This window comes from Heterodontus francisci, chromosome 29 (assembly GCF_036365525.1).
Source record: "Heterodontus francisci isolate sHetFra1 chromosome 29, sHetFra1.hap1, whole genome shotgun sequence".
Taxonomy (NCBI): Eukaryota; Metazoa; Chordata; class Chondrichthyes; order Heterodontiformes; family Heterodontidae; genus Heterodontus; species Heterodontus francisci.
Genome location: NC_090399.1, coordinates 7,368,552 through 7,394,168, shown reverse-complemented (window position 1 = coordinate 7,394,168; position 25,617 = coordinate 7,368,552). Strand labels below are relative to the sequence as shown.

The 25,617-nt window shown below is 43.9% G+C and overlaps 1 protein-coding gene across 1 annotated transcript in view; it reads right to left on the bottom strand.

The window, feature by feature from the left end:
- Positions 1-6,336: 6,336 nt before the first annotated feature.
- LOC137345675 (butyrophilin subfamily 3 member A2-like) overlaps positions 6,337-25,617 on the bottom strand; it is a 33,118-nt gene continuing 13,837 nt past the window's right edge. Inside the window, exons 4-9 of the mRNA XM_068008939.1 lie at positions 24,293-24,577; positions 18,596-18,715; positions 18,016-18,048; positions 12,883-12,909; positions 10,401-10,427; positions 6,337-6,389 (exon numbers count right to left, since the gene is read on the bottom strand). Of these exons, the coding sequence (XP_067865040.1) occupies positions 6,337-6,389; positions 10,401-10,427; positions 12,883-12,909; positions 18,016-18,048; positions 18,596-18,715; positions 24,293-24,577 (545 nt within the window). The remainder of the gene's footprint in view (positions 6,390-10,400; positions 10,428-12,882; positions 12,910-18,015; positions 18,049-18,595; positions 18,716-24,292; positions 24,578-25,617) is intronic.

Here is a 25,617-nt window from a genome sequence, read left to right as displayed (position 1 = left end):
CAAATATCACCCCACTATTTAAGAAGGGAGGGAGAGTGAACACAGGGAATTACAGACCAGTTAGCCTCACAACAGCCGTTGGGAAAATGCTAGAAACTATTCTAAAGGATGTGATAAATGGACACTTGGATAATAATGATCTGATTGGACATAGTCAACATGGATTGATGAATGGGAAATCATGTTTGACGAAGCTGCTGGAGTTTTTTGAGGAGGTTACCAATAGAATTGATAAAGGGGAGTCGGTGGATGTGGTATATTTGGATTTTCAGAAGGCTTTTGATAAAATCTCTCACAGAAATAAAAACAAGAAATGCTGGAAATACTCAGCAGGTCTGGCAGCATCTGTGGAGAGAGAAGCAGAGTTCACGTTTCAGGTCAGTGACCCTTCTTCAGAACTATCAGATATTAGAAATGTGAGAGGTTTTTAGCAAGTAACGCAAGGGTGGGGCAAGCGATAACAAAGGAGAAGGTGTAGATAGGACAAGGTCACAGAGAATAACTGACCAGAAGGTCATGGAGCAAAGGCAAACAATATGTTAATGGTGTGTTGAAAGACAAAGCATTAGTACAGATAGGGTGTTAATGGACTGAAAACTGAATGGCCACAAGTACAAATATGAAAAAAAGTGCGTAAGCAAACTGAACAAACTAAGATAAAATAAAATTAAATAAACACAAAAAAAAAGAAAAAAGAAAAAATAACTAAAGATAAAAGTAAAATGGGGGGCCCGTCATGCTCTGAAATGACTGAACTCAATGTTCAGTCCGGCAGGCTGTAGTCTGCCTAATCGGTAACTGAGATGCTGTTCCTCGAGCTTGCGTTGATGTTCACTGGAACACTGCAGCAATCCCAGGACAGATATGATCATGAGAGCAGGGGGGACTGTTGAAATGGCAAGCAACCGGAAGCTTGGAGTCATGCTTACGGACTGAGCGGAGTTGTTCCACAAAGCGGTCACTCAGTCTGCGTTTGATCTCCCCAATGTAGAGGAGACCACATTGTGAGCAGATAATACAGAATACTACATTGAAAGAAGTACAAATAAATCGCTGCTTCACCTGAAAGGAGTGTTTGGGGCCTGGGATAGTGAGGAGAGGGGAGGTAAATGGGCAGGTATTACACCTCCTGTCATTGCAGGGGAAGTTGCCCTGGGAAGGGGACAAGGTGGTGGGGATAATGGAGGAGTGGACTAGGGTATCGCGGAGGGAACGATCCCTTCGGAATGCTGACAGGGGAGGTAAAGATGCATTTGGTAATGGCATCATGCTGGAGGTGGCGGAAATGGCGAAGGATGATCCTTTGGATATGGAGGCTGATGGGGTGGAACGTGAGGACGAGGGGAACCCTGTCACGGTTCTGTGAGGGAGGGGAAGGGGTGAGGGTAGAGGTGCGGCAAATGGGCCAGACACGGTTGAGGGTCCTGTCAACCACAGTGGAGTGGAATCCTCAGTTGAGGAAAAAGGAAGACATATCAGAAGCGCTGTCATGGAAGGTAGCATCATCAGAGCAGATGCGTCGCAGAAGGAGAAACTGGGAGAATGGAATGGAGTCCTTACAGGAGGCAGGGTGTGAAGAAGTGTAGTCGAGGTGGATATTAGTAGACAGCCAGAGTAGACCCAGAGATGGAGACAGAGAAGTCGAGGAAGGGAAGGGAAGTGTCAGAGATGGACCATGTAAAGGTGAGAGAAGGGTGGAAATTAGAAGCAAACTTGATAAAGTTTTCCAGTTCGGGGTGGGAGCAGGAAACGGCACCGATACATTCATCAATGTACCGGAAAAAGAGTTGGGGGAGGGTGGCCTGAGTAGGACTGGAACAAAGAATGTTCGACATATCCCACAAAAAGACATGCGTAACTAGGTCCCATGCAGGTACCCATAGCAACACCTTTTACTTGAAGGAAGTGAGTAGAGTTGAAGGAGAGGTTGTTCAATGTGAGAACAAGTAGAGCTGGGCGGAGGAGGGTGGTGGTGGATGGGGACTGATTGGGCCTCTGTTCAAGGAAGAAGCGGACAGCCCTCAAACCATCCTGGTGGGGGACGTCCATCGTGAAGAGGAGGAAGTTCAAGCCAGGAAACTGGAAATTGTCAAAATGACGTAGAGCATCAGAAGAGTCACGGATATAGGTGGGAAGAGACTGGACTAGTGGAGAAAAGATAGAGTCAAGATAGGAAGAAATAAGTTCAGTGGGGCAGGAGCAGGCTGACACAATGGGTCTGCCAGGACAGTTCTGTTTGTGGATTTTGGGAAGGAGGTAGAAGCGGGCTGATCAGGATTGCGGGACTATGAGGTTAGAGGGAAGATCTCCAGAGGAGATGAGGTCAGTGACAGTCCTGTGGACAGTAGCTTGATGGTCGGTGGTGGGGTCATGTTCCAGGGGGAAGTAGGAAGAAGTGTCTGAAAGTTGGCGCTGGGCCTCTACAAGGTAGAGGTCAGTACGCCATACAGGAAAAGCTCCATGCATGTTATATATTATTGGCTGGACATGGGGTCTCCCTGAAGCACTCTTCTCCCAAAACGAAGGGGGATGTCAAAGATCTGGTAACCTTACTTAAAGACTGTGCAGCAGTTAGAGAATTCAGATCCAGGGACAGAATGCCAAATATTCATGATCCAGCAGTCAAATGTCTCCTCCTGATCCACGGAAAGAAAGGCCCTTGACCGATCAGCCTTTTGGAATGGTGCATCAGGTCCAGGATGTTGTCATGGATGTTCTGGCCCAGGATCATGTAGGACTGGCCAGGGTGGATCACGTGAACCACCATGGTACCAAGGCGAGCAGATATTGTATTGGCAAAGAACTGTAATCGATGCTGAGGAGGGAGACTGGGCGCCAGTGTTTAAGTGACTGTGGTCCCCCTTCTTTGATAACAGAGTGATGGCCACCCTATGTCAAGAAAGGGGCATCTCCCATGTTGCCAGCATTTCCCCAGGATCGGCAAGTATTCACTCTCCAGGACAAAACAGAATTCCCTGTGAAATTCCATGATTAGCTCGTGCAGTCCTGGGGCTTTGTTCCTCAAGAAATGACACAGGACACTGATCAGCTCATCAACCTGAGCAGAGCATCAAGCTGCTCAACACACTTCAGGTTGAACTTTTGCAGGTCCTCCCACAAAAAACTCAGCAGACACCCACACTGACCAGTCTGGAGAGAGAAGAATCTCATATTTATCACAAACCCTCGTGTTGGTTACCTTCGGATCCAAGACAAAGGATCCATCATAGGCCAGCAGCCCAAAGAGCTGCTTACGGATGCATTTCTTCCACCAAGAGGAGGAGCCAAGGTCCAGGTCAAGAAAGAACTGGGGTCAAGATCTCACTGCCATGCCTGGGGATCCAATGACTTGCAGGTCCTTCAGTCCACCATTTTTCTCCTGTTACACCTACTGCAGTGTCAGATCTTTGACATGATCAAAATGGGGCATCAGACCAAGCACCTCCTTCTCCAACCATCTGATCTCAGGGTCTCGCTTCTTAAGTCAACCCACTTTATATTGGTTTACATTCCACTGTAGTCTTGAAGCGAAGTCCCACTTTTTCCTTCTCCAGTGGACCCATGTGAAGAAAGGGAAAATGTACTCTGGGTGGGGCACTTCAATGTCCATCACGAAGAGTGGCTCGGTAGTACCACTACTGACCGAGCTGGCCGTGTCCTAAAGGACATAGCTGCTAGACTGAGTCTGCAGCAGGTGGTGAGAGAACCAACAAGAGGGAAAAACATACTTGACCTTGTCCTCACCAATCTGTCTGCCGCAAATGCTTCTGCCCATGACTGTATTGGTAGGAATGACCACCGCACAATCCTTGTGGAGACGAAGTCCCGTCTTCACATTGAGGATACCATCTGTCGTGTTGTTGGCACTATCACAGTGTGATATGGGATAGATTTCGAACAGATCTAGCAATGCAAAACTGGGCATCCATGAGGCGCTGTGGGCCATCAGCAGCATCAAATTGTACTCAACCACAATCTGTGACCTCATGGCCCGGCATATCCCCCACTCTACCATTACCATCAAGCCAGGAGACCAACCCTGGTTCAATGAAGAGTGCAGGAGGGCATGCCAGGAGCAGCACCAGGCATACATCAAAATGAGGTGTCAACCTGATGAAGCTGCAACAGAGGACTACTTGCATGCCAAACTGCGTACGCAGCACGCGATAGACAGAGCTAAGCGATCCCATAACCAATGGATTAGATCTCAGCTCTGTAGTCCTGTCACATCCAGCCGTGAATGGTGGTGGACAATTAAACAACTAACTGGAGGAAGTGGCTCCACAAATATCCCCATCCTCAATGAAGGGGGAGCCCAGCGCATCAGTGCAAAAAATAAGGCTGAAGCATTTGCAACAATCTTCAGCCAGAAGTGCCGAGTTGATGATCCATCTCTGCCCCCTCCTGAAGTCCCCAGTATCACAGATGCCAGACTTCAGCCAATGCGATTCACTCCACGTGATATCAAGAAACGACTGAAGGCACTGGATACTGCAAAGGCTATGGGTCCTGACAATATTCTGCCAATAGTACGGAAGACCTGTGCTCCAGAACATGCCGCTCCCCTAACCAAGCTGTTCCAGTACAGCTACAACACTGCCATCTAACCGGCAATGTAGAAAATTGCCTGGGTATATCCTGCACGCAAAAAGCAAGGCAAGTCCAACCCGGTCAGTTACTGCCCCATCAGTCTACTCACAATCATCAGTAAAGTGATGGAAGGTGTCATCAACAGTGCCATCAAGAAGCATTTTCTTAGCAATAACCTGCTCAGTGACGCTCAGTTTGGTTTCCAACAGAGTTACTCACCTCCTGGCCTCATTACAGCCTTAGTTCAAACATGGACAAAAGAGCTGAACTCAAGAGGTGAGGTGAGAATGACTGCCCTTGACATCAAGGAGCCCTGGAAAAACTGAAGTCGATGGGAATCAAGGGAAAAACTTTCCACTGGTTGGAGTCATGCCGAACACAAAGAAGTGGTTGTGGATGTTGGAGGTCATTCATCTGAGCTCCAGGACATCACTTCAGAAGTTCCTCAGGATAGTGTCCTAGGCCCAACTATCTTCAGCTGCTTCATCAATGACCTTCCTTCAATCATAAGGTCAGAAGTGGGAATGTTCGCTGATGATTGCACAATGTTCAGCACCATTCGCGATTCCTCAAATACTGAAGCAGTCCATGTAGAAATGCAGCAGGACCTGGACAATATCCAGGCTTGGGCTGATAAGTGGCAAGTAACATTCGTGCCACACAAGTGCCAAGCAATAACCGTCTCCAACAAGAGAGAATCTAACCATCTCCCCTTGACATTCAATGGCATTACCATTGCTGAATTCCCCCACTATCAACATCCTAGGGGCGACCATTGACCAGAAACTGAACTGGAGTAGCCATATAAATACTGTGGCTACAAGAGCAGGTCAGACGCTAGGAATCCTGTGGCGAGTACCTGATCACCTGACTCCCCAAAGCCTGTCCACCATCTACAAGGCACAAGTCAGGAGTGTGATGGAATACTCTCCACTTGCCTGCATGGGTGCAGCTCCAACAACACTCAAGAAGCTCGACACCATCCAGGACAAAGCAACCCGCTTGATTGGCATCCCATCCACAAACATTCACTCCCTCCACCACCGACGCATGGTGGCAGCAGTGTGTACTATCTACAAGATGCACTGCAGCAACGCACCAAGGCATCTTAGACAGCACCTTCTAAACCCGTGACCTCGACCAACTAGAAGGCCAAGGGCAGCTAATGCATGAGAACACCACCACCTACAAGTTCCCCTCCAAGTCACACATCATCCTGAGTTGGAACTATAGCACCGTTCCTTCACTGTCGCTGGGTCAAAATCCTGGAACTCCCTTCCTTATAGCACTGTAGGTGTACCTATCTCACATGGACTGCAGAGGTTCAAGAACGGCAGCTCACCACCATCTTCTCAAGGGAATTAGGGATGGGCAATAAATGCTGGCCTGGCCAGCGGAGCCCACATCACATCAATGAATAAAAAAAACAAAAGAAAATAGGGAACAACAGAGTTTCAATAGGAAGCCTTTTAAGAGGGATTTTAAAAGTCGGGAGGAAAGTGTCAGAGTGGACAGATTTGGAACAGCGTTCCAAAGGGAAGGGTTGTGGTGGATAAAAGAATTGCCACTACATTTTAATCTGTGAAGAGTGGAGAAAGCAAGGCTCAAGTTGATAAAAATGCAAATTAGGGTTTTAGCAGCAGTGATGGGGATGTAGAAATATAACAGGTCAATGTAATAGAGATTGGAAAATAATAGACAACAAAAATATCTAGTGAAAATGCATCAACATCTACCTTTCTTTCTCTACAGTTTTGCCTGATCTGCAGAGTATTTCAGCAGTTTTTTGCTTTTATTTACTGCAAAAAATATTGATTCCGTAATTCAGATTTAAACATCTATGAAGTACTGTTGTCCACCAGCAGCAGAATTACACATCATCACCCTCTAACCTCATGGCCTGACATATCCATCATTCCACCATCAAGATCAAAGATCAACCCTGATTCAAAATCCAATCCAAGCAGTTATCACTCCTTCAGTCTACTCTCAATCATCAGTAAAGTGGTGGAAGGTGTTGTCTACAGTGTAATCAAATGGCACTAACTCACCAATGACCTGCTCATCAATGCACAGTTTGGATTCTGCCAGGACCACTCAGTTCCAGACCTCATTACAGCTTTGGTCCAACAACACAAAAGAGCTGAATTTCAGAGATGAGGTGAAAGTGACTGACCTTGACATCAAGGCAGCATTTGGCATCAAGCAGTCTTTGTAAAATTCAAGTCATTGGATATCAGGAGAAAACTCCACTGGCTGGAGTCATACTGAGCAGAAAGGAAGATGGTAGTGGTTGTTGGAGGCCAGTCATCACTGCAGGATTCCTCAGGGCAGTTTCCTAGTTCGAACTATCTTCAACTGCTTGATCAATGACCATCCTCCATCATAAGGTCAGAAGTGAGGATTTTCACTGATGATTGCACAGTGTTCAGTCCATTCACAAGTCCTAAGGTAATAAAGCAGGCCCACATACAGCAAGACCTGGAGAACATTCAGGCTTGGGATGCTAAGTGGCAAGTAACGTTCATACCACACAATTGCCTGGAAATGACAATCTTCAAGAAGAAAGAAACTAACAGAATCCCCCACGGTCAAAATCTAGGGCATCACCCATTGACCAGAAAATTAACTACATAAATAATGTGGGTACAAGAGTGAGAATTTTGAGAGAGTAACCTATCTCCTGACTCTCCATCTTCAAAGCATAAGACAGGAATGTGATGGAATACTCTCCACTTGCCTGGATGGGTGCAGCTCCAACAGCACTCAAGAAGCTCAACACCATCCAGGACATAACAGCCCGCTTGATCGGCACCCCATCCACCACCTTAAAACTTTACTCCCCCCACCACCAGCACACCATGGCAGCAGTGTGTACTATCTACAAGATGCATTGCAGCATCTCACCAAGGCAGATGGAATTTAGTAGAGAATTGTGAGGTCATGCATTTTTACAGAAGGGATAGGGAGAGGCAGTACAAACTGAATGGCACAGTTCAGAAGCGTGTACAGGGACAGAAGGACCAGGGGATTCATGTGCACAGATCTTTGAAGTTGGCAGGATATATGCTTGGGCTTCATAAATTGAGGCATTAAGTACAAAAGCAGGGAACTAATACTGAACCTATATAAAGCTCTGCTGAGGGAACAGATGATGTGGAATCTTATGGGTGGAGCTAAGAAACACCAAGGGGCAAAAAACATAGGTGGGGGTTGTACAGGGTGACATTAAACAGGAAATTAGCGACGTATGCAATAAGGGTACAACAGTAATTCTGGGTACTCATCTACATATAGATTGGGCAAACCAAACTAACAATAATACTGCAGAACAGGAATTCCTGGAGTGTGTATGTGATGATTTTTTGGACCAATAAGTTAAGAAACCAACTGGAGAACAGGTTATCCTAGACCGGGTATTGTGTAATGAGAAAGGATTAGTTAACAATCTTGTTGTGCGGGGTCCCTTGGGAAGAGCAACCATAACATGATAGAATTCTTCATTAAGATGGAGAGTGAGAGAGTTGATTCCGAGACTGGGGTCCTGAATCTAAATAAAGGAAACAATGAAGGTATGAGGTGCGAGTTGGCTATGATAAATTGGGAAATGTTACTTAAAGGGTTGACAGTGGATAAGCAATAGCTAGCAATTAAAGAGCACATGGATGAATTACAACAATTGTTCATTTCTGTCTGCTGCAAAAATAAAACAGGAAGGGTGGCTCAACCTTGGGTTACAAAAAAAATTAGGGATAGTATTCGATCCAAAGAGGAGAAATATAAAATGGCCAGAACAAGCAGCAAACCTGAGGATTGGGAGAAGTTTAGAATTCAACAAAGGAGGACAAAGGGATTGTTCAGAAGGGGAAAATAGAGTCTGAGAGTAAGCTTGCAGAGAACATAAAAACTGACTGCAAAAGCTTCTATAGTAATGTGAAGATAAAAAAGATTAGTGAAGACAAATGTGGGTCCCTTACAATCAGAAACGGGGGAATTTATAATGGGGAACAAAGAAATGGCAGACGAATTAAATATACTTTGCTTCTGTCTTCACAAAGGAGGACACAAATTACCTCCCAGAAATGTTGGGGAACAGAGGGTCTAATGAGAAGGAGGAACTGTATAAAATCAATATTAGTAGGGAAATGGTGTGAGGGAAATTGATGGGATTGAAGGCCGATAAATCCCCAGGGCCTGATAATCTACATCCCAGAGTATTTAAGGAAGTGGCCCTAGAAATAGTAGATGCATTGCTGGTCATTTTTCAAAATTCTATAGGCTCTGGAACAGTTCCAATGAATTGGAGGGCAGCTAATGTAACCCCGCTATTTAAAAAAGAAGGTAGAGAGAAAAAAGGGAATTATAGAGCGGTTAGCCTACATCAGTAGGAAAGATAATGATAGAGTCCATTATAAAAGATGTAAAAGCGGAGCACTTGGAAAACAATGACAGGATCTGACAAAGTCAACGTGGATTTACGAAAGGGTAATCATGCTTGACAAATCTACTGGAATTTTTTGAGGATGTAACTCGTAGAATAGATAAGGGAGAACCAGTGGATGTGGTGTATTTGGACTTTCAGAAGGCTTTCGATAAGGTCCCACCTAAGAGATTAGCATGCAAAATTATAGCAATGGGATTGGGGGTAAGGTACTGACATGGATAGAGAACTGGTTGGCAGACAGGAAACAAAGAGTGACAGGCAGTGACTAGTGGGGTACTGCAGGGATCAGTTTTAAGACCCCAGCTATTCACACTATATATTAAAAAGATATAGATGAGGGAATTAAATGTAATATATGCAAGTTTGCAGACGACATAAAGCTGAGTGGGAGTGTGAGTTGTGAGGAGGATGCAGAGAAGCTCTAGTGTGATTTGGACAGGTTGAGTGAGTGGGCAAATACTTGGCAGATGCAGTATAATGTAGATAAATGGGAGGTTATCCACTTTGGTGGCAAAAACAGAAAGGCAGATTATTATCTGAACGGCGATAGATTGGGAAAGGTGGAGGTGCAGCAAAGACCTGGGTGTCCTTGTGCACCAGTCGCTGAAAGTAAGCATGCAGGTGCAGCAGGCAATTAAGAAGGCAAATGGTATGTTGGCCTTCATAGCGAGAAGATTTGAGTACAGGAGCAAAGATGTCTTGCTGCAAATATTTAAGGCCTTGGTGAGACCACATCTGTAATACTGTGTGCAGTTTTGGTCTCATTATCTGAGGAAGGATGTTCTTACTATGGAGGGAGTGCAGCGAAGGTTCACCAGACAGATTTCTGGGATGGTAGGACAGACATATGAAGAGAGATTGGGTCAATTAGGCTTGTATTCGCTAGAGTTTAGAAGAATGAGAGGGGATCTCATAGAAACCTACAAAACTCTAACAGGACTGGACAGACTAGATGCAGGAAGTATGTTTCTGATGGAAGGGAAGTCCGGGACCAGGGGTCACAGTCTAAGGATAAGGGGTAAGCCATTTCGGACTGAGATGAGGAGAGATTTCTTCACCCAGAGAGTGGTGACCCTGTGGAATTCTCTACCACGGAAAGCAGTTGAGGCCAAATCATTAAATATATTCAAGAAAGAGTTCTTAGGGTTAATGGGATCAAGAGATACGGGGAGAAAGCAGGAACAGGTTACTGAGTTTGGATGATCAGCCATGATTGTATTGAATGAAGGAGCAGGCTCGAAGGGCCGAATGGCCTACTCTTGCTCCTATTTTTCTATGTTTCTATGTGCTATAGTGATTATGATCAAGGGATAAGTTTCAGTCCAATTTACATGAAGTGTTCATTACAATAACTTGAGGATCTTACCTTGACACTCAGAAATCTTCTTCCAATCTGAAAACAAGTAATAAACTGATAAAACTGGAGAAATCAGCACGCAAATAATTCCAGAGAAAAAATTTCACTTGCATTTTTAACTGCTGACTGTAAATTGGGCGACATAAACCCCAAAATTACTGGGACCCTGGTAGTGGAAAGCTGCCATTGTCTGTGTGGACAAGGGAGGAATTTGGATTATAATCTCGTTAAACCAGATCACTTCCCCTTTTCAAGGCCGTTCCAAAATCTCATGGTAATTGGAGCAGATGCTTTTTGTGTCTGACTCCTGTGTGGGGACACAAAAAGAGATGAGACATGTGGACTGACATCATCAGCCAGAGATCCTGGCAGTTTCTCCCAACATTATATACCAGTGCAAACCAGCCTGACAGGACTTGGTCCCAGGGGAAGTGAGTCAATGTAGTTTTAAATTTCTGTCACTAAACAATAGTCCATGAATTTCAGTGCCTGTGGTAACAAGTTCCAGCTGGTGAGATTTGATTTGGGCAGCCTCAGCAGAATTGGGAGAAGTTTGACAGGTCTTATGTTTCACATGTTTCAAACATAATGGGCTGAATTTTACAGCCCCCCGACGTCAGGGGTCATAGTGGGGGAGGCTGGAAAATGCCTCTGGCAGAGGCCCGATATGGGCCTCAACTTCGGGAAGGCCCGGCCCGATATTTCCCGGCGAGGGAGCAAAATTTGCATCTGTTAATTTATTAAAATAAACAAATTGATTAATTTCCCTGCTCCCACCATCCATCCTGGTGCGATATTGGTGCCGGTGGCCGGCACTCCCGCATTTCTGGATCCCTGTCGGGGAATCAGAGCTGGAATACTGGCAGGGAGGGGGAAGCAGGTAACATTTCAGTGCTGGCGGGGGGATGTGGGGTTAAACTAATCTGATTGGTATAGGGGATGGTGGGAATGGGGTAAAGTTTAAAGTTTATGAACTTGGGGTGGGGGGGAAGGTCAGGAGCACAAGGTTTTGGGCAGGGGTGGAAGAGGGTAAGTAATGAATTTTATGTTTATGGGGGGGGTGGTGGTTGGGAGAGGGATCACTTTATTTAAATTTTTAAAGTCAGTATTTCTTTAAATATTGTAATTGCAATGTAGGGCTCGAAGTCCTTTCAAACTGGCGTCAGTGCCTGTGTAAAGGCTGCTGACACCATTGCCAGGGACAGACTGCCCGCACCCTCCACGTCATCCGTGGTGGTGGTGTTGGGGGGGGGATTGGGTGAAGGGTCGGTCGCCCTGGCCATTCAAATCAACTTCTGTGTTTAATATCGCGGTGGCTCCACGAAGTAGGGCCTGCGCTACAGGCCGCCATTGTAAAATCCAGGCCAATGATTCCACACATACTGACATATGTGTACAATCACACACATACAAAATACAAGTCATAGAAAAGAGCTAAATTGATTACACTAATTACGTGTACAAAAAAAAATGCCTTCATTGCAAAATCTTTAATGTCTTCAGAATATCATCGGTGAGAAGAAAACATGGAATGTGAGAGCACAGAAGGAGGCCATTCGGCCTATCGTGCCTGTGTTGGCCCTTTGAAAGAGCTATCCCATGTCCCATAGCCCCCACTCTTTCCCTATAGCCTTTCAGATTTTCCATTTGCAAGTATACTGAAGTAGACTATGTTAATATTGAATCTGCTTCCACTACCCTTTCAGGCAATACAAACCAGATCATAACTCACGGTGTTAAAAAAAGTCTCCTCTCCCCTCTTGTTCTTTTGCTAATTACCTTCACTCTGTTTCCTTTGGTTACCAACCCTCCTGCTGCTGGAAACAGTTTCTCCTGATTTACTCGATCAAAGCTCATGGTAATTTTGAACATCTCCATTAAATCTCCCCTTCACCTTCTCTGCATATTTACCCATTAAACTTGCCACAGAAAGATATGTCTTGTCATCATCAGTGCAAGTACTCTTTAACAGTGTGATAATTGTTAATGACTACAATCACCCTTTCTACCAGTGAAAATTAACTATTACAAGTATGGAACATCATTCCTTCAGGTTTTTCGGGAGATTATATTTTATTTTCTTTTCTCGCAGTTAATTCAATCTTTCTTCCCCTCTCTTTTCTGTGCAATTTCACCCTCTTTAATTTACCCTCCTTCTCAGTCTTTCCTGAGTTTATTTTCCAATCCTACAATCTCATTGGTTAAGGAGATTGACTGTTTGTCCAATAGTTCACTCAGGTCCCAGATACCGTTTTCTTCGCTTTGCCGTTTTCATCTGGCACCTTCTGTAACTTTGTGAGCAAAAGATCTTTGTGTTGAAGGGTGCAGGGGAATTCTAACAATGCCCTGTTACAGTAAATTCTGACCCTCGAATTCCCATCACATTAAATGTATTGTTACTGCAGCAGATACATTAGTGAATACAACTGATGCTGCAACTTACCTGGTGCATTAATATATAACAACAGTTTAGGAAAAGAGAATGTCATACCTGAATCAATCAGAGATTTCCACTGGTCTAAAAAAATAAATAAAAAGTTATAAATACACTTCATTAATCTGATAGTCATAAACATTAAAATATTGTCATGCTCTCTATATTTGAAATGGTTTGAACATTGAAATGTTAGCTTTGTAGGTGTTTGCCTTGGTTCAGTGGTAGAATTCTCACCTCTGAGTCAGAAGGTCATGGGTCCCACTCCAAAGACTTGAGCACATAACCCAGGCTGACACTCCCAGTCCAGTACACAGGGAGTGCTGCACTGTCGGAGGTACCGTCTTTCTGACGGGATGATAAACAGAGGCCCTGTCTGCTCCTCTCGGCATTATTTTGAATAAGAGCAGGACAGTTGTCCTGGTGTCCTGGACAATATTTATCCCTCAACCAACATCACAATGACATTTAACTGCTCATTAATCTCATTGCTGTTGGTGGGATCTTGCTGTGCACAAACTGACTGCTGCATTTCCCACATTACAACAGTGACTACACTTCAGAAACACCTTGTTTGTAAAGTGCTTTGGGACATCATGAAGTCATGAAAGGTGCTTGATAAATAAAAGGTTGTGCATTAGTAACCCTCATTTTCAAACAGTTGAAAATAATTCACTGTTATTATGTACTTTCAAGCTATTATAAAACCCATCATCGAGATGGTTTACTTTTCCAATTTTATCCCTGTGTTTCTCCACTGAGGATGCTGGATTTCACTGGGCAGCCCTGTAGTGTTTTACTCATGTGGTCGTACTTCATATATGAGCTGAGACAATCAGCATTTGCTGGTGATTCAATCACAGAGAACATCAGGGTTCACTGGATAACACTCACAGCAGGAACCCTGGTTTGTTTTCCCTTCCCGAATGCAAGTTCAGCTGATTCAGCACAGATTAGGGATCGAACACAGATCATGGGCTCTAAATGGCTCACGACCATATTGGACAATGTCTTTACACACGGACCTATCAAGGACAATTTGTTGTCACTAATATGATATTCCCATAGTAAATTTACAAGATTAGTTGGTGTGAGAAATGGAGTTGCCACACCAGTGCATCATCTTTTGAGAGTGACAGTGATGATGTGTTATTGAGAAAGTGTGGAAAGAGTTTTCATCAGCACAATCTAATCGACCTGACCTTAGTGTCCTTCAAGCAGAGGATGGTCAACTTGCTCCAGTCCTTGTACCTCTCATCTTAATTACAATCAATCAATCACCCAAACTATTTATTAAATTTACAAAAGGTCACTATTTTATTTCTTTAAGTGTTTACATTGATGAAAATGTGAGGAGAGTAAATAACGTGTCTGAATCTGTTTATATTATTGGAACATGAAATGTCTGCAGAATTCTGAATGCTGATTTAAATACGATAATTATTGTCACGATCTGTAATTTTCTGCAGTTCGGTTTTCAATATTTTTTTCATATACATAAAGTAAGAACTCTAACTGTCAGTAATTTATCTGTTCATCCTACACTTTTTATCCAACTATTTAATATTGTTGATTTGATACCATTCTGTATTTTCACTTCACTGATTCCTATCCCTGTTGATGTGGTATATTCCTGACCCACAGTGATAATGACTGACATCTTTTAGCTACTGGCTGCATTGAGATGTTTGTTTCAGTCATTCACAACACTTCATTACACAATTCCCACATTTCTTCAGAGTTTCCAGTGGAAAAACAGCAGGAATCCAGTTGTGCTGGAGGACGGGAGGCTGATACACCGAGTGAGATCATACATAGCTGCCTCCAGATGTGCTGAAGTGAAAACCACCCAGGGACTGGGGTACAGGCAAGAGGAGTGGCTGAACCCCTGAAGAAGTGGTTATGTTTTAAATATATTGGGTTGGTACCTTGACAAGGGGACCAAAGGAGAAATGGTCAGAGTTTTGAGCAGTGGGGAGGGGAGGGTGGCAGCAGGACTGAAAGGAAATACTGAGTAGCTTCTTAAAAGTTACATGGAGTAAAGTAAAATGACTGGTGCTGACATCTATGATGGTGAAGACCTGGGTGAAATGCCGAGTAGGATCATCCACTTGGTACTTTTTGAATGATTGAACAAGGCTGAATTGTATGTAAGTCATTCAGTCACTTGCTGGTTCCACTATGGTTAAGGATGGGTATTTTCATGGAGCCTCCTCCTCATTTATCACATGAATGCCCAGCACTACCATTCCTGTCTGAATGTTGTAGGGTGACAGAACATTGTTCTGATCTGTTAATTACAGGAAAGTTTAGTTCTGTCGATAACCTGCTGCTTTTGGTGTTTAGCATGCATGTAGCCCTATGTTGTAGCTTCATAACAACATAAGAAATCGGAGCAGGAGAAGGCCATTCGGCCCCTCGAGCCTGCTCTACTGTTCAGTAAGATCATGGCTGATCTGATTATGGCCTTAACTCCACTTTCCTGCCTGTTCCCCATTACCCTTTACTCCCTTGTAGATCAAAAATCTGTCGAATTCAGCCTTGAATATATTCAATGACCCAGCCTCCACTGTCCTCCAGGGTAGAGTATTCCAAAGATTAACGGCCCTCAGAGAAGATATTCCTTCTCATCTCCCGTGAAAGAGCCCTTATGTTGAAACTGTGGCTGCTAGTTCTACTTTCCCCCACAAGATAAAACATCCTCTCAGCATCTACCCTGTCAACCCCCTCAGAATCTTATATGTTTCAATAAGGTCATCATCATGTACAAGGACACTCAGATCACTAAGTTATTGCCTCATTACATGGGATGCCTGCTGCTGTGTCTGGTCTGTCTTCTACAATCCCTATTAAAATAATGTTAGTCACCCAGCTTGATGGTGATGGAGGAGTGAGGATATACCACACCATAAGGTTACAGATTGTGATGGTCAACAGTCAAGCTGCTACTGACGGCCCACAGCACCTCAGTTTTAACCTGCTAGATCTTTCTAAGCCTGTCCCATATTGCACAGTGGTAGTGTCACACTACAGGATGGAGGGTGTGTAGATGAGACTTTGTCTTCCTAAGGTCCATGAAATGGTTATGCTTACTAATGTTATTATAAAGGATGTGTCACAACAGGTAGGTTGGTGAGGACCAAGTTGAGTTGATTTTTTTCCTCATAGTGGTTCCCTCACCAGCTGACTCAGGCCCAGTCTGGCAGCTGTGTCCTTCATGATTCATCTAGCTCGGTCATTGCTACAAATACCAAGCCACTCTCTGTGCTTCTCTCTGTGCTTCTTGTGAGAAATGTTCCAACATGGATGGGTGCTGATTTGTGAGTTGAGGGTAGTGGCAGGTAGTGATCAGCTGGAAGTTTCCTTGTCCTTGTTTGACCTGAAGTCATAAAACTTCATGGGGTCCAGAGTCTATAGTCAGAACTCTCAGGGACTCACCTCAACTGTACATAACTATGTCCCACTTCAGTGGGCCCACATCTTGTCAATGGTACAGGATTTACCCAGATATGGTGATGAAGGAGTCTAGTTTGTTGACTGTCAATTCTTTTACTTGACTAGCCTATCAGACAGGTCTGCCAACTTCGGTACCAGACTGAAATGCCAGCAAGACGGGTCAACTGGCCATCTTTAGCTTCTAGCTAATTATCAAAAAAGATTTTGAGAAAACTAGTGAATAGTGCTCACAGCTTTAAGGTAATATTAATCAAAAGGCATACTATAAATAAATGGTTTGTCAAACAATTTGTTGAGTTGGGAACTCGAGTGGTACAGTCAGGTATCCCAATCCTTTTACCAGGCTTGATGGAATGAAATTCTCTTCTCCTTGTGCCGATTGTTGTTCTGCATGAAATGAGCCTGTGTCAGTCAATCCAGTTTCTCGTGGATGTGACTGTACAGTAGTATGTGCCCATGTTCTGGACAAATTATATGAAAAATTAGAATGGTCAAAGCATTAGTTGTGTGAGAAATAGAACTGAACAGCAGTTGAATGTGGAAATAAGGTGCATTGTTGTAATAGTGTGTGTTATATTCAGATATGTGAGAGGTAAATGTTGAAATATTTCAGCTAATTAGAAATTATTTATTTATTTTTAAAACTTATTGGTAACGTTTTTTGTATTTTTATATTGAAATCAAACATTGGAAGATGATGCAAAGGTACAGCTCATATTGTGAATTATGTACAAAATAATACTTTAAAGAGTTAGTTGAATAGCCATTTTTGGCAGTCCAGCTGTGCCATCTGTACATCTAAATACCCAAACCCAACATTCTTTACCATATTCCAGACAGTGGTCTGCACGGAATGTCCTCAAGGCCCTACGGGGAAAGGAAACGGTGGATCCTGTCGGATGGTTCCCCGAGCAGACCGTCAAAGTCATTTGGCGGAATGCCTCATCACCAGAACTTTCAAACAAGCACCAAGACGTAGCTTGGCTGGTGGTGAGAAGGGCCCTCCCCGTCAGATCCTTCATGCACACCCGAAGTCTCGCCCCCTCCGCACAGTGCCCCCGCGTTGGCTGTGGTGGGGAAGAGACGGTCGCCCACCTCCTCCTGGAATGTGTCTTTGCAGGTGTGGAAAGAGATGCAGTGGTTTTTGTCGAGTTTCATCCCAAGCAGCTCTGTAACACAGGAGTCTGTGCTCTACGGGCTGTTCCCAGGGACGCACACCGAGACAAACATCAACTGCTGCTGGAGGACTATCAATTCGGTGAAAGATGCCCTTTGGTCTGCCCGAAACTTGCTGGTCTTCCAGCGCAAAGAGTTGTCCACAACTGAATGTTGCAGACTGGCACATTCCAAGGTCCAGGACTACGTGCTGAGGGACGCACTAAAGCTTGGGGCAGCCGCAGCAAAGGCTCAATGGGGAAAGACCACAGTGTAAGGTTCCCCCACCAAGCTGGACTGAGGGGCTGAATCCATGGGAAACCCCTCGAACTGTATCGTTAATATTCACAATTGCTGTAAATGTAAAACTGTAATTGACATGACAATTGTGAAACGGAAGGGTTGGGAAGAAACTCATGACAGTATTGAAGGAAACTGATCTCCCTTGCAATGTTTGTATTTTTTGGTGCTGTTTGGAAACTGTTTGGCAATGTAATTTTTACAGATTTTTATGAATAAAGTATATTTTGGAAATAAAATAAAAAAAATATTCCAGACACTTCAAGGTTAAATCCTTACCAAATTGTTTGATAGACTTGTCAACTTCAAGTTCTGGAAAAATCCAATAAATATAAATTGCAGTTAATATCAAACAATGGTTTATTTAATCAGACGTGCTTTCACTTTCGAACATAAATAAATAATATTCATTTCCATCTGAGTAAAACCATTGTCAGCCCTTTCTCCAGAACACCATGGATCCACTTCTATCACCTTTAGGTGTTTAAATGATAACCCGTATTATAGTTCATGTTTGTTTTACTGTCAAATTGGTCTATTTCTAGGGAAGATTAAGTGGGAGGTGAAGAATAAATTAAACAAAATATTTTCAAATATATTGAAGAAAAATAAGATTCATGATATCCCCATGAAGAAAAGAATTAAAATATCATCATTTAAACATGCCTTTGGTTTCAGTTTGAACAGCAGCCTCTCCCTCTCCCCTTCCCCGAGACTAAAACTACAATGGCTGAATTATTAAAGATACAAGGGAACACAAACTTCTTCCAAATTTATCAAAAAACCTGGTTCTGTTTCCACATTTCTGTTCAATCCTGAATCTGTATTCTCCATTGTCACTGTTAGACTGAGACCGTACCTTTGAAGTATCTGTGTTGTTTCACAGTCCAAATGTTCCCAGCGGCAAGAGCTACTATTACAAGACTGAGGATCACAGATAAAAACACCAGCCAGCCTGAGATAGCTGGGAAGAAATCACCTGTAAAGTAAACATCAGTGTATTAGATTAGATTACCTTTAACATGCTTAGATGACTAGCGTGTGACTCAGAATAGCATCAACAGTGTGGGTTCAATTCCCGTTCTGGTCTGAGGAAGGCAATGGGAAACCACCCCATTTACCCATTTCCCTAGTCATGCTCATCTCTCCTGTCTGGAGAAAAAGAGCAGAGGACCTGCTCTTGGGCAGACCGGCTCCTCTAACATATTCCACATGAATCATTCTTTTTGTCTGCCTGATATTAGACAAGTTAAAAGTTTATGTCCCCTGAGTTATGTGACCTTGATGGCCACATCGATGATGCCCTGCACCTGGGGGAATCCAGCGATGGAGCCGAGAACCAATGCCCTCTGGGCATGCACAGGCCCATCTGTGTCAAAGTGGATGTAGTTACCCCGTCCTCCAGATAATGGCATCCCTGACCTGCCTGATGCCACGATGAGCTGCCAACTGCGAGATGCTACCTCGATCCACAGAAGATCCCTGGAATGACCCAGTTGCATAGAAATTCAGGGTTGATGGTGACCTTGATGGCTGTCGGTAAGGGATTGCCATGGGAGACATGAGGCCTCAGGTCACTATGGATCAGAGCACAAAGGTCTGAGACTATCTGCTTGGTCTGGCAGTCTGTCATTTGCAGGTAGCTGACTGGGCAGTAGACCCGATGCCTTGGGTAGCGCCTTATTCCTCTTGCAGTCCCACTGTGCTCCTCTGGCCTCCTGCTGTTCAGAAGGTTACATCTGCTGAAGCTCATCCTGGCTGCTCTGTCCAATGTCAGAGTAACCTGTTCCCATCTGAACTCGCTCAGCTGGGGTCTGTTCATTCACCAGGCCTTCCCCTGCCAACCCCAGGTGTCCAGTGATGCCAGCGGGCTCATGCCCCTCTCCAGATTCCTGCCACTCACCACTAAGAAAACCAAGTCTCACAGTTCCAACAGTGGCTACTCTTTGGCACTTTTGAAGCAGCTGAGCTTAATTTTGTGCCTCAGCATTATTTTAATCACCTTTCCCAGAGCCCTCATGGTCCCGCACAGTGTTCATGTCTTGTACACTCTGCCGTGTTCCCCACATGGCGTTCCCCCGTTCACTCCCTTTAAAGATCCCAAACTGCTGTTAACAAGCCTGCTAATGAGCTCCATAATTAGCTCAACAAGTAATTAATTGGAGGCATGTGGACTTTCTGTTCCCTGCCTCCCAGCGTTCCATTAAAAATGGCTTCTCATTCCAGAGGCGGTGAGTCCCAGTGCCAACCTCTGAGAATGTGAACTTTAAATTGCACTCGCCTCCTGCACCCGCTCTCAGTGGGCTTTAAAAATCTATCCCTAATTCCTCAAACTCCCTCTGCATTATCTCTGTAATGTTCTTTGTTCCAGTACTGGCTCCAACATGAACCATGAGTTCAGGATACTGAGTTTACTTTTCCAGTGTCTTATCCCCCTGCTCTGATTGGCTCCTTACACCAGGACCTCGGGATCACCGGACCATTTGGACTCCAGGTTGTGGTTGCAGAAAACGTTACCTATCCCTCTAATGATAGAACCACCTGAAGCCTCAAGGAAAAGGAAATCCAATATGGAGGCAAAACAGATTTGATGGACAAGTGCTGGAGCGATGCAGCACCCAACTCCCCTATTTGATTGATGGTAAATGAATGTGCAGCTGCATGAAGTAGGTGTAAGGGTAGGGGAGGGGGGGATGTTTGACACGATAGCGCACCCTCCCTAGAGCACCACTCCTGACAGCTGGTGGTAACCAGGAGCAACACTGTTTACACCACCTGAAGGAACTGATAGATACACAAGATGGCAGCACTTGTAAAGGAGCCCATGTCACGTTCTCATACAATATTACATTTCCTTCCATTGTAAATCCATGCCTCAGGAGGGTCCATCTTCAAGATATGAAGTATGATGGAACAGCTTGTTATATTCATATCTTTCAAGGCCATAGCATCTCAATTTCTTTTTGTTAAACAGTCTAGTGGCAGATGGAGAAGTGGCAGATGGAGTTTAATCCGGACAAATGTGAGGTAATGCATTTTGGAAGGTCTAATGCACGTGGGAAGTATACAGTAAATGGCAGAACCCTTATGAGTATTGACAGGCAGAGAGATCTGAGCATACAGGTCCACAGGTCACTGAAAGTGGCAACGCAGGTGGATAAGGTAGTCAAGAAGGCATGCTTGCCTTCATCGGTCGGGCATAGAGTATAAAAATTGGCAAGTCATGCTGCAGCTGTACAGAACCTTAGTTAGGCCACACTTAGAATATTGCATGCAATTCTGGTCGCCTCAGTACCAGAAGGACGTGGAGGCTTTGGAGAGAGTGCAGAAGAGGTTTACTAGGATGTTGCCTGGTCTGGAGGGCATTAACTATGAGGAGAGGTTGGAAAAACATAGATTGTTTTTACTGGAACGACGGAGATGGAGGGGCGACATGATAGAGGTTTACAAAGTTATGAGTGGCATGGACAGAGTGAATAGTCAGAAGCTTTTTCCCTGGGTGGAAGAGTCAGTTACTAGGGGACATAGGTTTAAGGTGAGAGGGGCAAAGTTTAGAGGGGATTTGCGAGGCAAGTTCTTTACACAGATGGTGGTGAGTGCCTGGAACCTGCTGCTGGGGGAGGTGGCGGAAGCAGGTACCATAGAGACGTTTAAGAGGCATCTTGACAAATACATGAATAGGATGGGAATAGAGGGATACAGTCCCCGGAAGTGCAGAAGGTTTTAGTTTAGGCAGGCATCAAGATCGGCGCAGGCTTGGAGGGTCAAATGGCCTATTCCTGTGCTGTACTGTTCTTTGTTCTTTGTTCTAACTGCATGATGGATATAGAAACATTGAAAAATAGAAAATAGGAGCAGGAGTAGGCCATTTGGCCCTTCAAGCCTGCTCTGCCATTCATTATGATCATGGCTGATCATCCAACTCAGTAACCTGTTCCGGCTTTCACCCCATATCCTTTGATCCCTTTAAACCCAAGAGCTATATCTAACTCCTTCTTGAAAACATTCAATGTTTTGACCTCAACTGCTTTCTGTGTTAGTGAATTCCACAGGCTCACCACTGTCTGGGTGCAGAGATTTCTCCTCACCTCAGTCTTGAAAGGTTTACCCCGTATCCTTAGACTATGACCCCTGGTTCTTGACACCCCGCCATCGGGAACATCCTTCCTGCATCGACCCTGTCAAGTCCTGTTAGAATTTTATAGGTTTCTATGAGATCCCCCCTCACTCTTCTGAACTCCAGTGAATACAATCCTAACCGACTCAATCTCTCCTCATACGTCAGTCCCGCCATCCCAGGAATCAGTCTGGTAAACCTTCGCTGCACTCCCTCTATAGCAAGAACATCCTTCCTCGGATAAAGAAACCAAAACTGCACACAATATTCCAGGTGTGGCGTCACCAAGGCCCTGTATAATTGCAGAAAAACATCCCTGCTCCTGTACTCGAATCCTCTCACACTGAAGGCTAATTTTTTTTTTGCCTTTTTTACCTCCTGTTGCACCTGCATGCTTACCTTCAATGACTGGTGTATGAGAACACCCAGGTCTCGTTGCATATTCTGAGAGACAGTTTACAGCCATTCAGATAATAATCTGCCTTCCTGTTTTTGCTACCAAAGTGGATCACCTCACATTTATCCACATTATACTGCATCTGCCACGCATTTGCCCACTCACTCAACTTGTCCAAATCACCCTGAAGCCTCTCTGCATCGTCCTCACAACGCACCTTCCCACCCAGTTTGTGGTACCTGCAAATTTGGAGACATTACATTTAGTTCCCTCATCTAAATCATTAATGTATATTGTGAATAGCTGGGGTCCTAGCACCGAACCCTGCGTACCCCACTAGTTACTGCCTGCCATTCGGAAAAAGACCCATTCATCCCTACTCTATATTTCCTGTCTGCCAACCAATTCTCTATCCATCGCAATACTCTACCCCCCAATCCCATGCACTTTAATTTTACACAATAATCTCTGATGCGGGACTTTGTTGAAAGCCTTCTGAAAGTCCAAATAAACCACAGTCATGTATCGATGAAGACTGTGAACATTAGTCATTGGGCACGTGCTCTTTCAACACTCAGCAGCTCAAGATTACTTTCCTGATTGTACAGGGTGGAATCACAAGGGTACATCCTGAACCTGGAGCAACACAACCCGGTCAAGAGAAGGTCGGAAAGGCACAAATCCTGTGACATGTCCCAGCAACTCTGGCAGGGCCTGTGGATCCACCTTCTTGATTAAGAGCAGGACTGTGGAAACTGCTCCAAATACAGGCAGCTCATTCCTCCACAATTCCTCCGTGTCCTCAAGATACTGGAAGGCAAGAGGAATTCCAATAGGAATGTCCATTGTATCAGTCGGAGCTGCTGCAAATCAGAGAAACCGCCTTGAATGGTAGGTGGTGGAAAAGAAAAAGATAAAAGGTAAAATATCAAAATAAATCTTCTAAATATATGCAAGAAAAGCAACCCACAAAAAAAATTATTGAAACCAAGAGGAAAACAGATTTGAGACAATTAGGAAGTCCCTTCTCCTGGCTGTCAGCTGGTGTGTGTGTTTATTGATAAAGGTGAAAAGAAATGATGTTATGAAGGGGGATTAAACCACTGGGAGCTGTGGGACAGTGAAGCTCCAATGCAGATTGTATACCCCAGTGACGAGAGCCTCCCAGTCCCCCAGCATCAGGCTGCTGCTCACAGTACATTACAAGCACTTGGTCCATGGACCTGATTTTTCACCCTACACTTGCTCAGCACATGCTTATGATCAGAAGCAGAAAATTTCTCCGAGTGTTCTTAACCCTGCAGTGTAATAAAGAACACAGCATCTTAACAGAGCAAGAAAGGAATGAAGAACATTTTCAGATACAGACTGACAGAAACAAATGCAACACAAACACTAAGGAGGAAAATTTCGTAAATAAAACCCTTAAAATGAGGAATAATTAAGAATAAGAAAAAGTCTAAAAGTGGATTGCAGCCCCCATCCCCTTGGGAAAAATAAGGAAACATAATCAATATTTAATCTGTTGCAAATAACCAAAACCTGCTTTAAGCAGCAACATGTCGCAGTAGGTTAAGATTATAATCTCCAGAAGCCGGAGGTACTCGGGAAGAACTCACAATAAAGTTAACAAGATTACTTTCATTGGGGCAAAGTTCTTCAACAATATTTCAATCTTTGGCTGTAACAGTCCATCCCACTTGGATATTCCTGGCCCCGATTGGATAAACATCCAGGAACCACTGCAAATGGAACAAATGCCCAACCACTTTATGTAAATAATCCCAGTCCTGGGATTTGGAATAGTCTACATCAGGAAATCACATTTTTGAGAATGGACTAATATCCAGGAACCTGAGGGTTACCCTGTTTACACAAATATACTGAGGTAAATGAATCATCCAGTTTAACTCATCCCAAAAACCATTCCCACAATAACTCGAACATGAGAATATCTTAGTCCCAGTTTGATTTATGACAGTGTTGAAATTGTAAGTCAATCACTATTCCCTTTCATTAACTATATTTTATCATTTACAGACCTGCTATCTGGATAGTTGCTTCTTGTTCTTTTTTCAATAGATTGTTCCGTATGAGACACTTGAACCTGTTTGTTGAATCTCTTGTTACTGCAACATTGCTCTGGACATTTACAAGACCTTTCGAGTCACGGTGGTAATTTATTTTAGACTGTGTTGTTAAGTTCTGTCCATCTCCACCAGTCCACAGCACCTGTGGCTGAGGGAACCATCCATTAGATTCACACACAAGCTGAATTCCATTTTGATGGTATCCCTCAATCTGGATCCAGTGCTCACGTCCCAAACCTACAATGATCAATAAATATAACAACTTTTATTTATATAACATAGTGAAAATAACATTTGTTGTGAACAATCTTTAACCCATGGGAATGATTAATTTACTGTTATTGAATGATATAATCAGAATATTTCAGCACCATGAATGGGTTCATCCCAGAAGGCAGCATGCAGGAAGCAAACACTCAAGAAATGCAAAAAAGCAATTGATTCTCAACTGACTGCTCCAACTGGCTCCAGCCCTCATTTACATGAAAGAGCAGCAGTCAGGATGGTGATAACATCAGATGTCCAGCAATGTGAAAAACTTAACCAGGTCCCTCAACCTTTCCACCAATGATCCATGTTTATCAAGACCAGGATATGTGTAGTTGAAATCCCTACTGAGGAGAACACATTTTCTAGTATCAATGGTATTGAATTAGGTGAACACCTGGTAAAGAAGTGAACTCCCTCTGTGACATCACATGGGGAACGCAAGTTCAACAGGTACAGCAGCATGTCATTGTGAAGAAAGTCAAGATGAAAGAAGAGACTTTTCACTATCTCTGTAATGACCAGTATCTGTAAAAATGGGGACCAAGTAGTTCGTCACCGCACTGCAACTTGTGATCAGGTGACTCTAGTAGACTCACTGCAGGATCCAGTTGATTTCTCTCTTCAGGCAGTGTGACTTTCCTGTCGGAAGCAGACTAAGCACTTCCTTCAGGACTGAGAGGCTCTGAAAAGTGGTGTTTCCTGCTGCCATGGATATTCAACCTGGTGATGATCATGGTCCTGTCAAATGTTTAAATGTCATCAACATCACCAGTGACTGAATGGATAAAAGCATTTTGTAACCACCACTCATTCAGGTGTCTGATGAGGAGCCTTTCCAACCAGTAATGTGCAAAGGATTAAAAGTTGCTCCTTTTTAAAAATTTAATCTTGGTTTACAAAGAACCTTAAAAACAATCTCAAAAGAAGGAACTTACTCCCTAATTATTTCATTAGTCAGCCTCTTGGGCCGACCAAACTTACACAGTGTAACAAATACTGTTTATAAA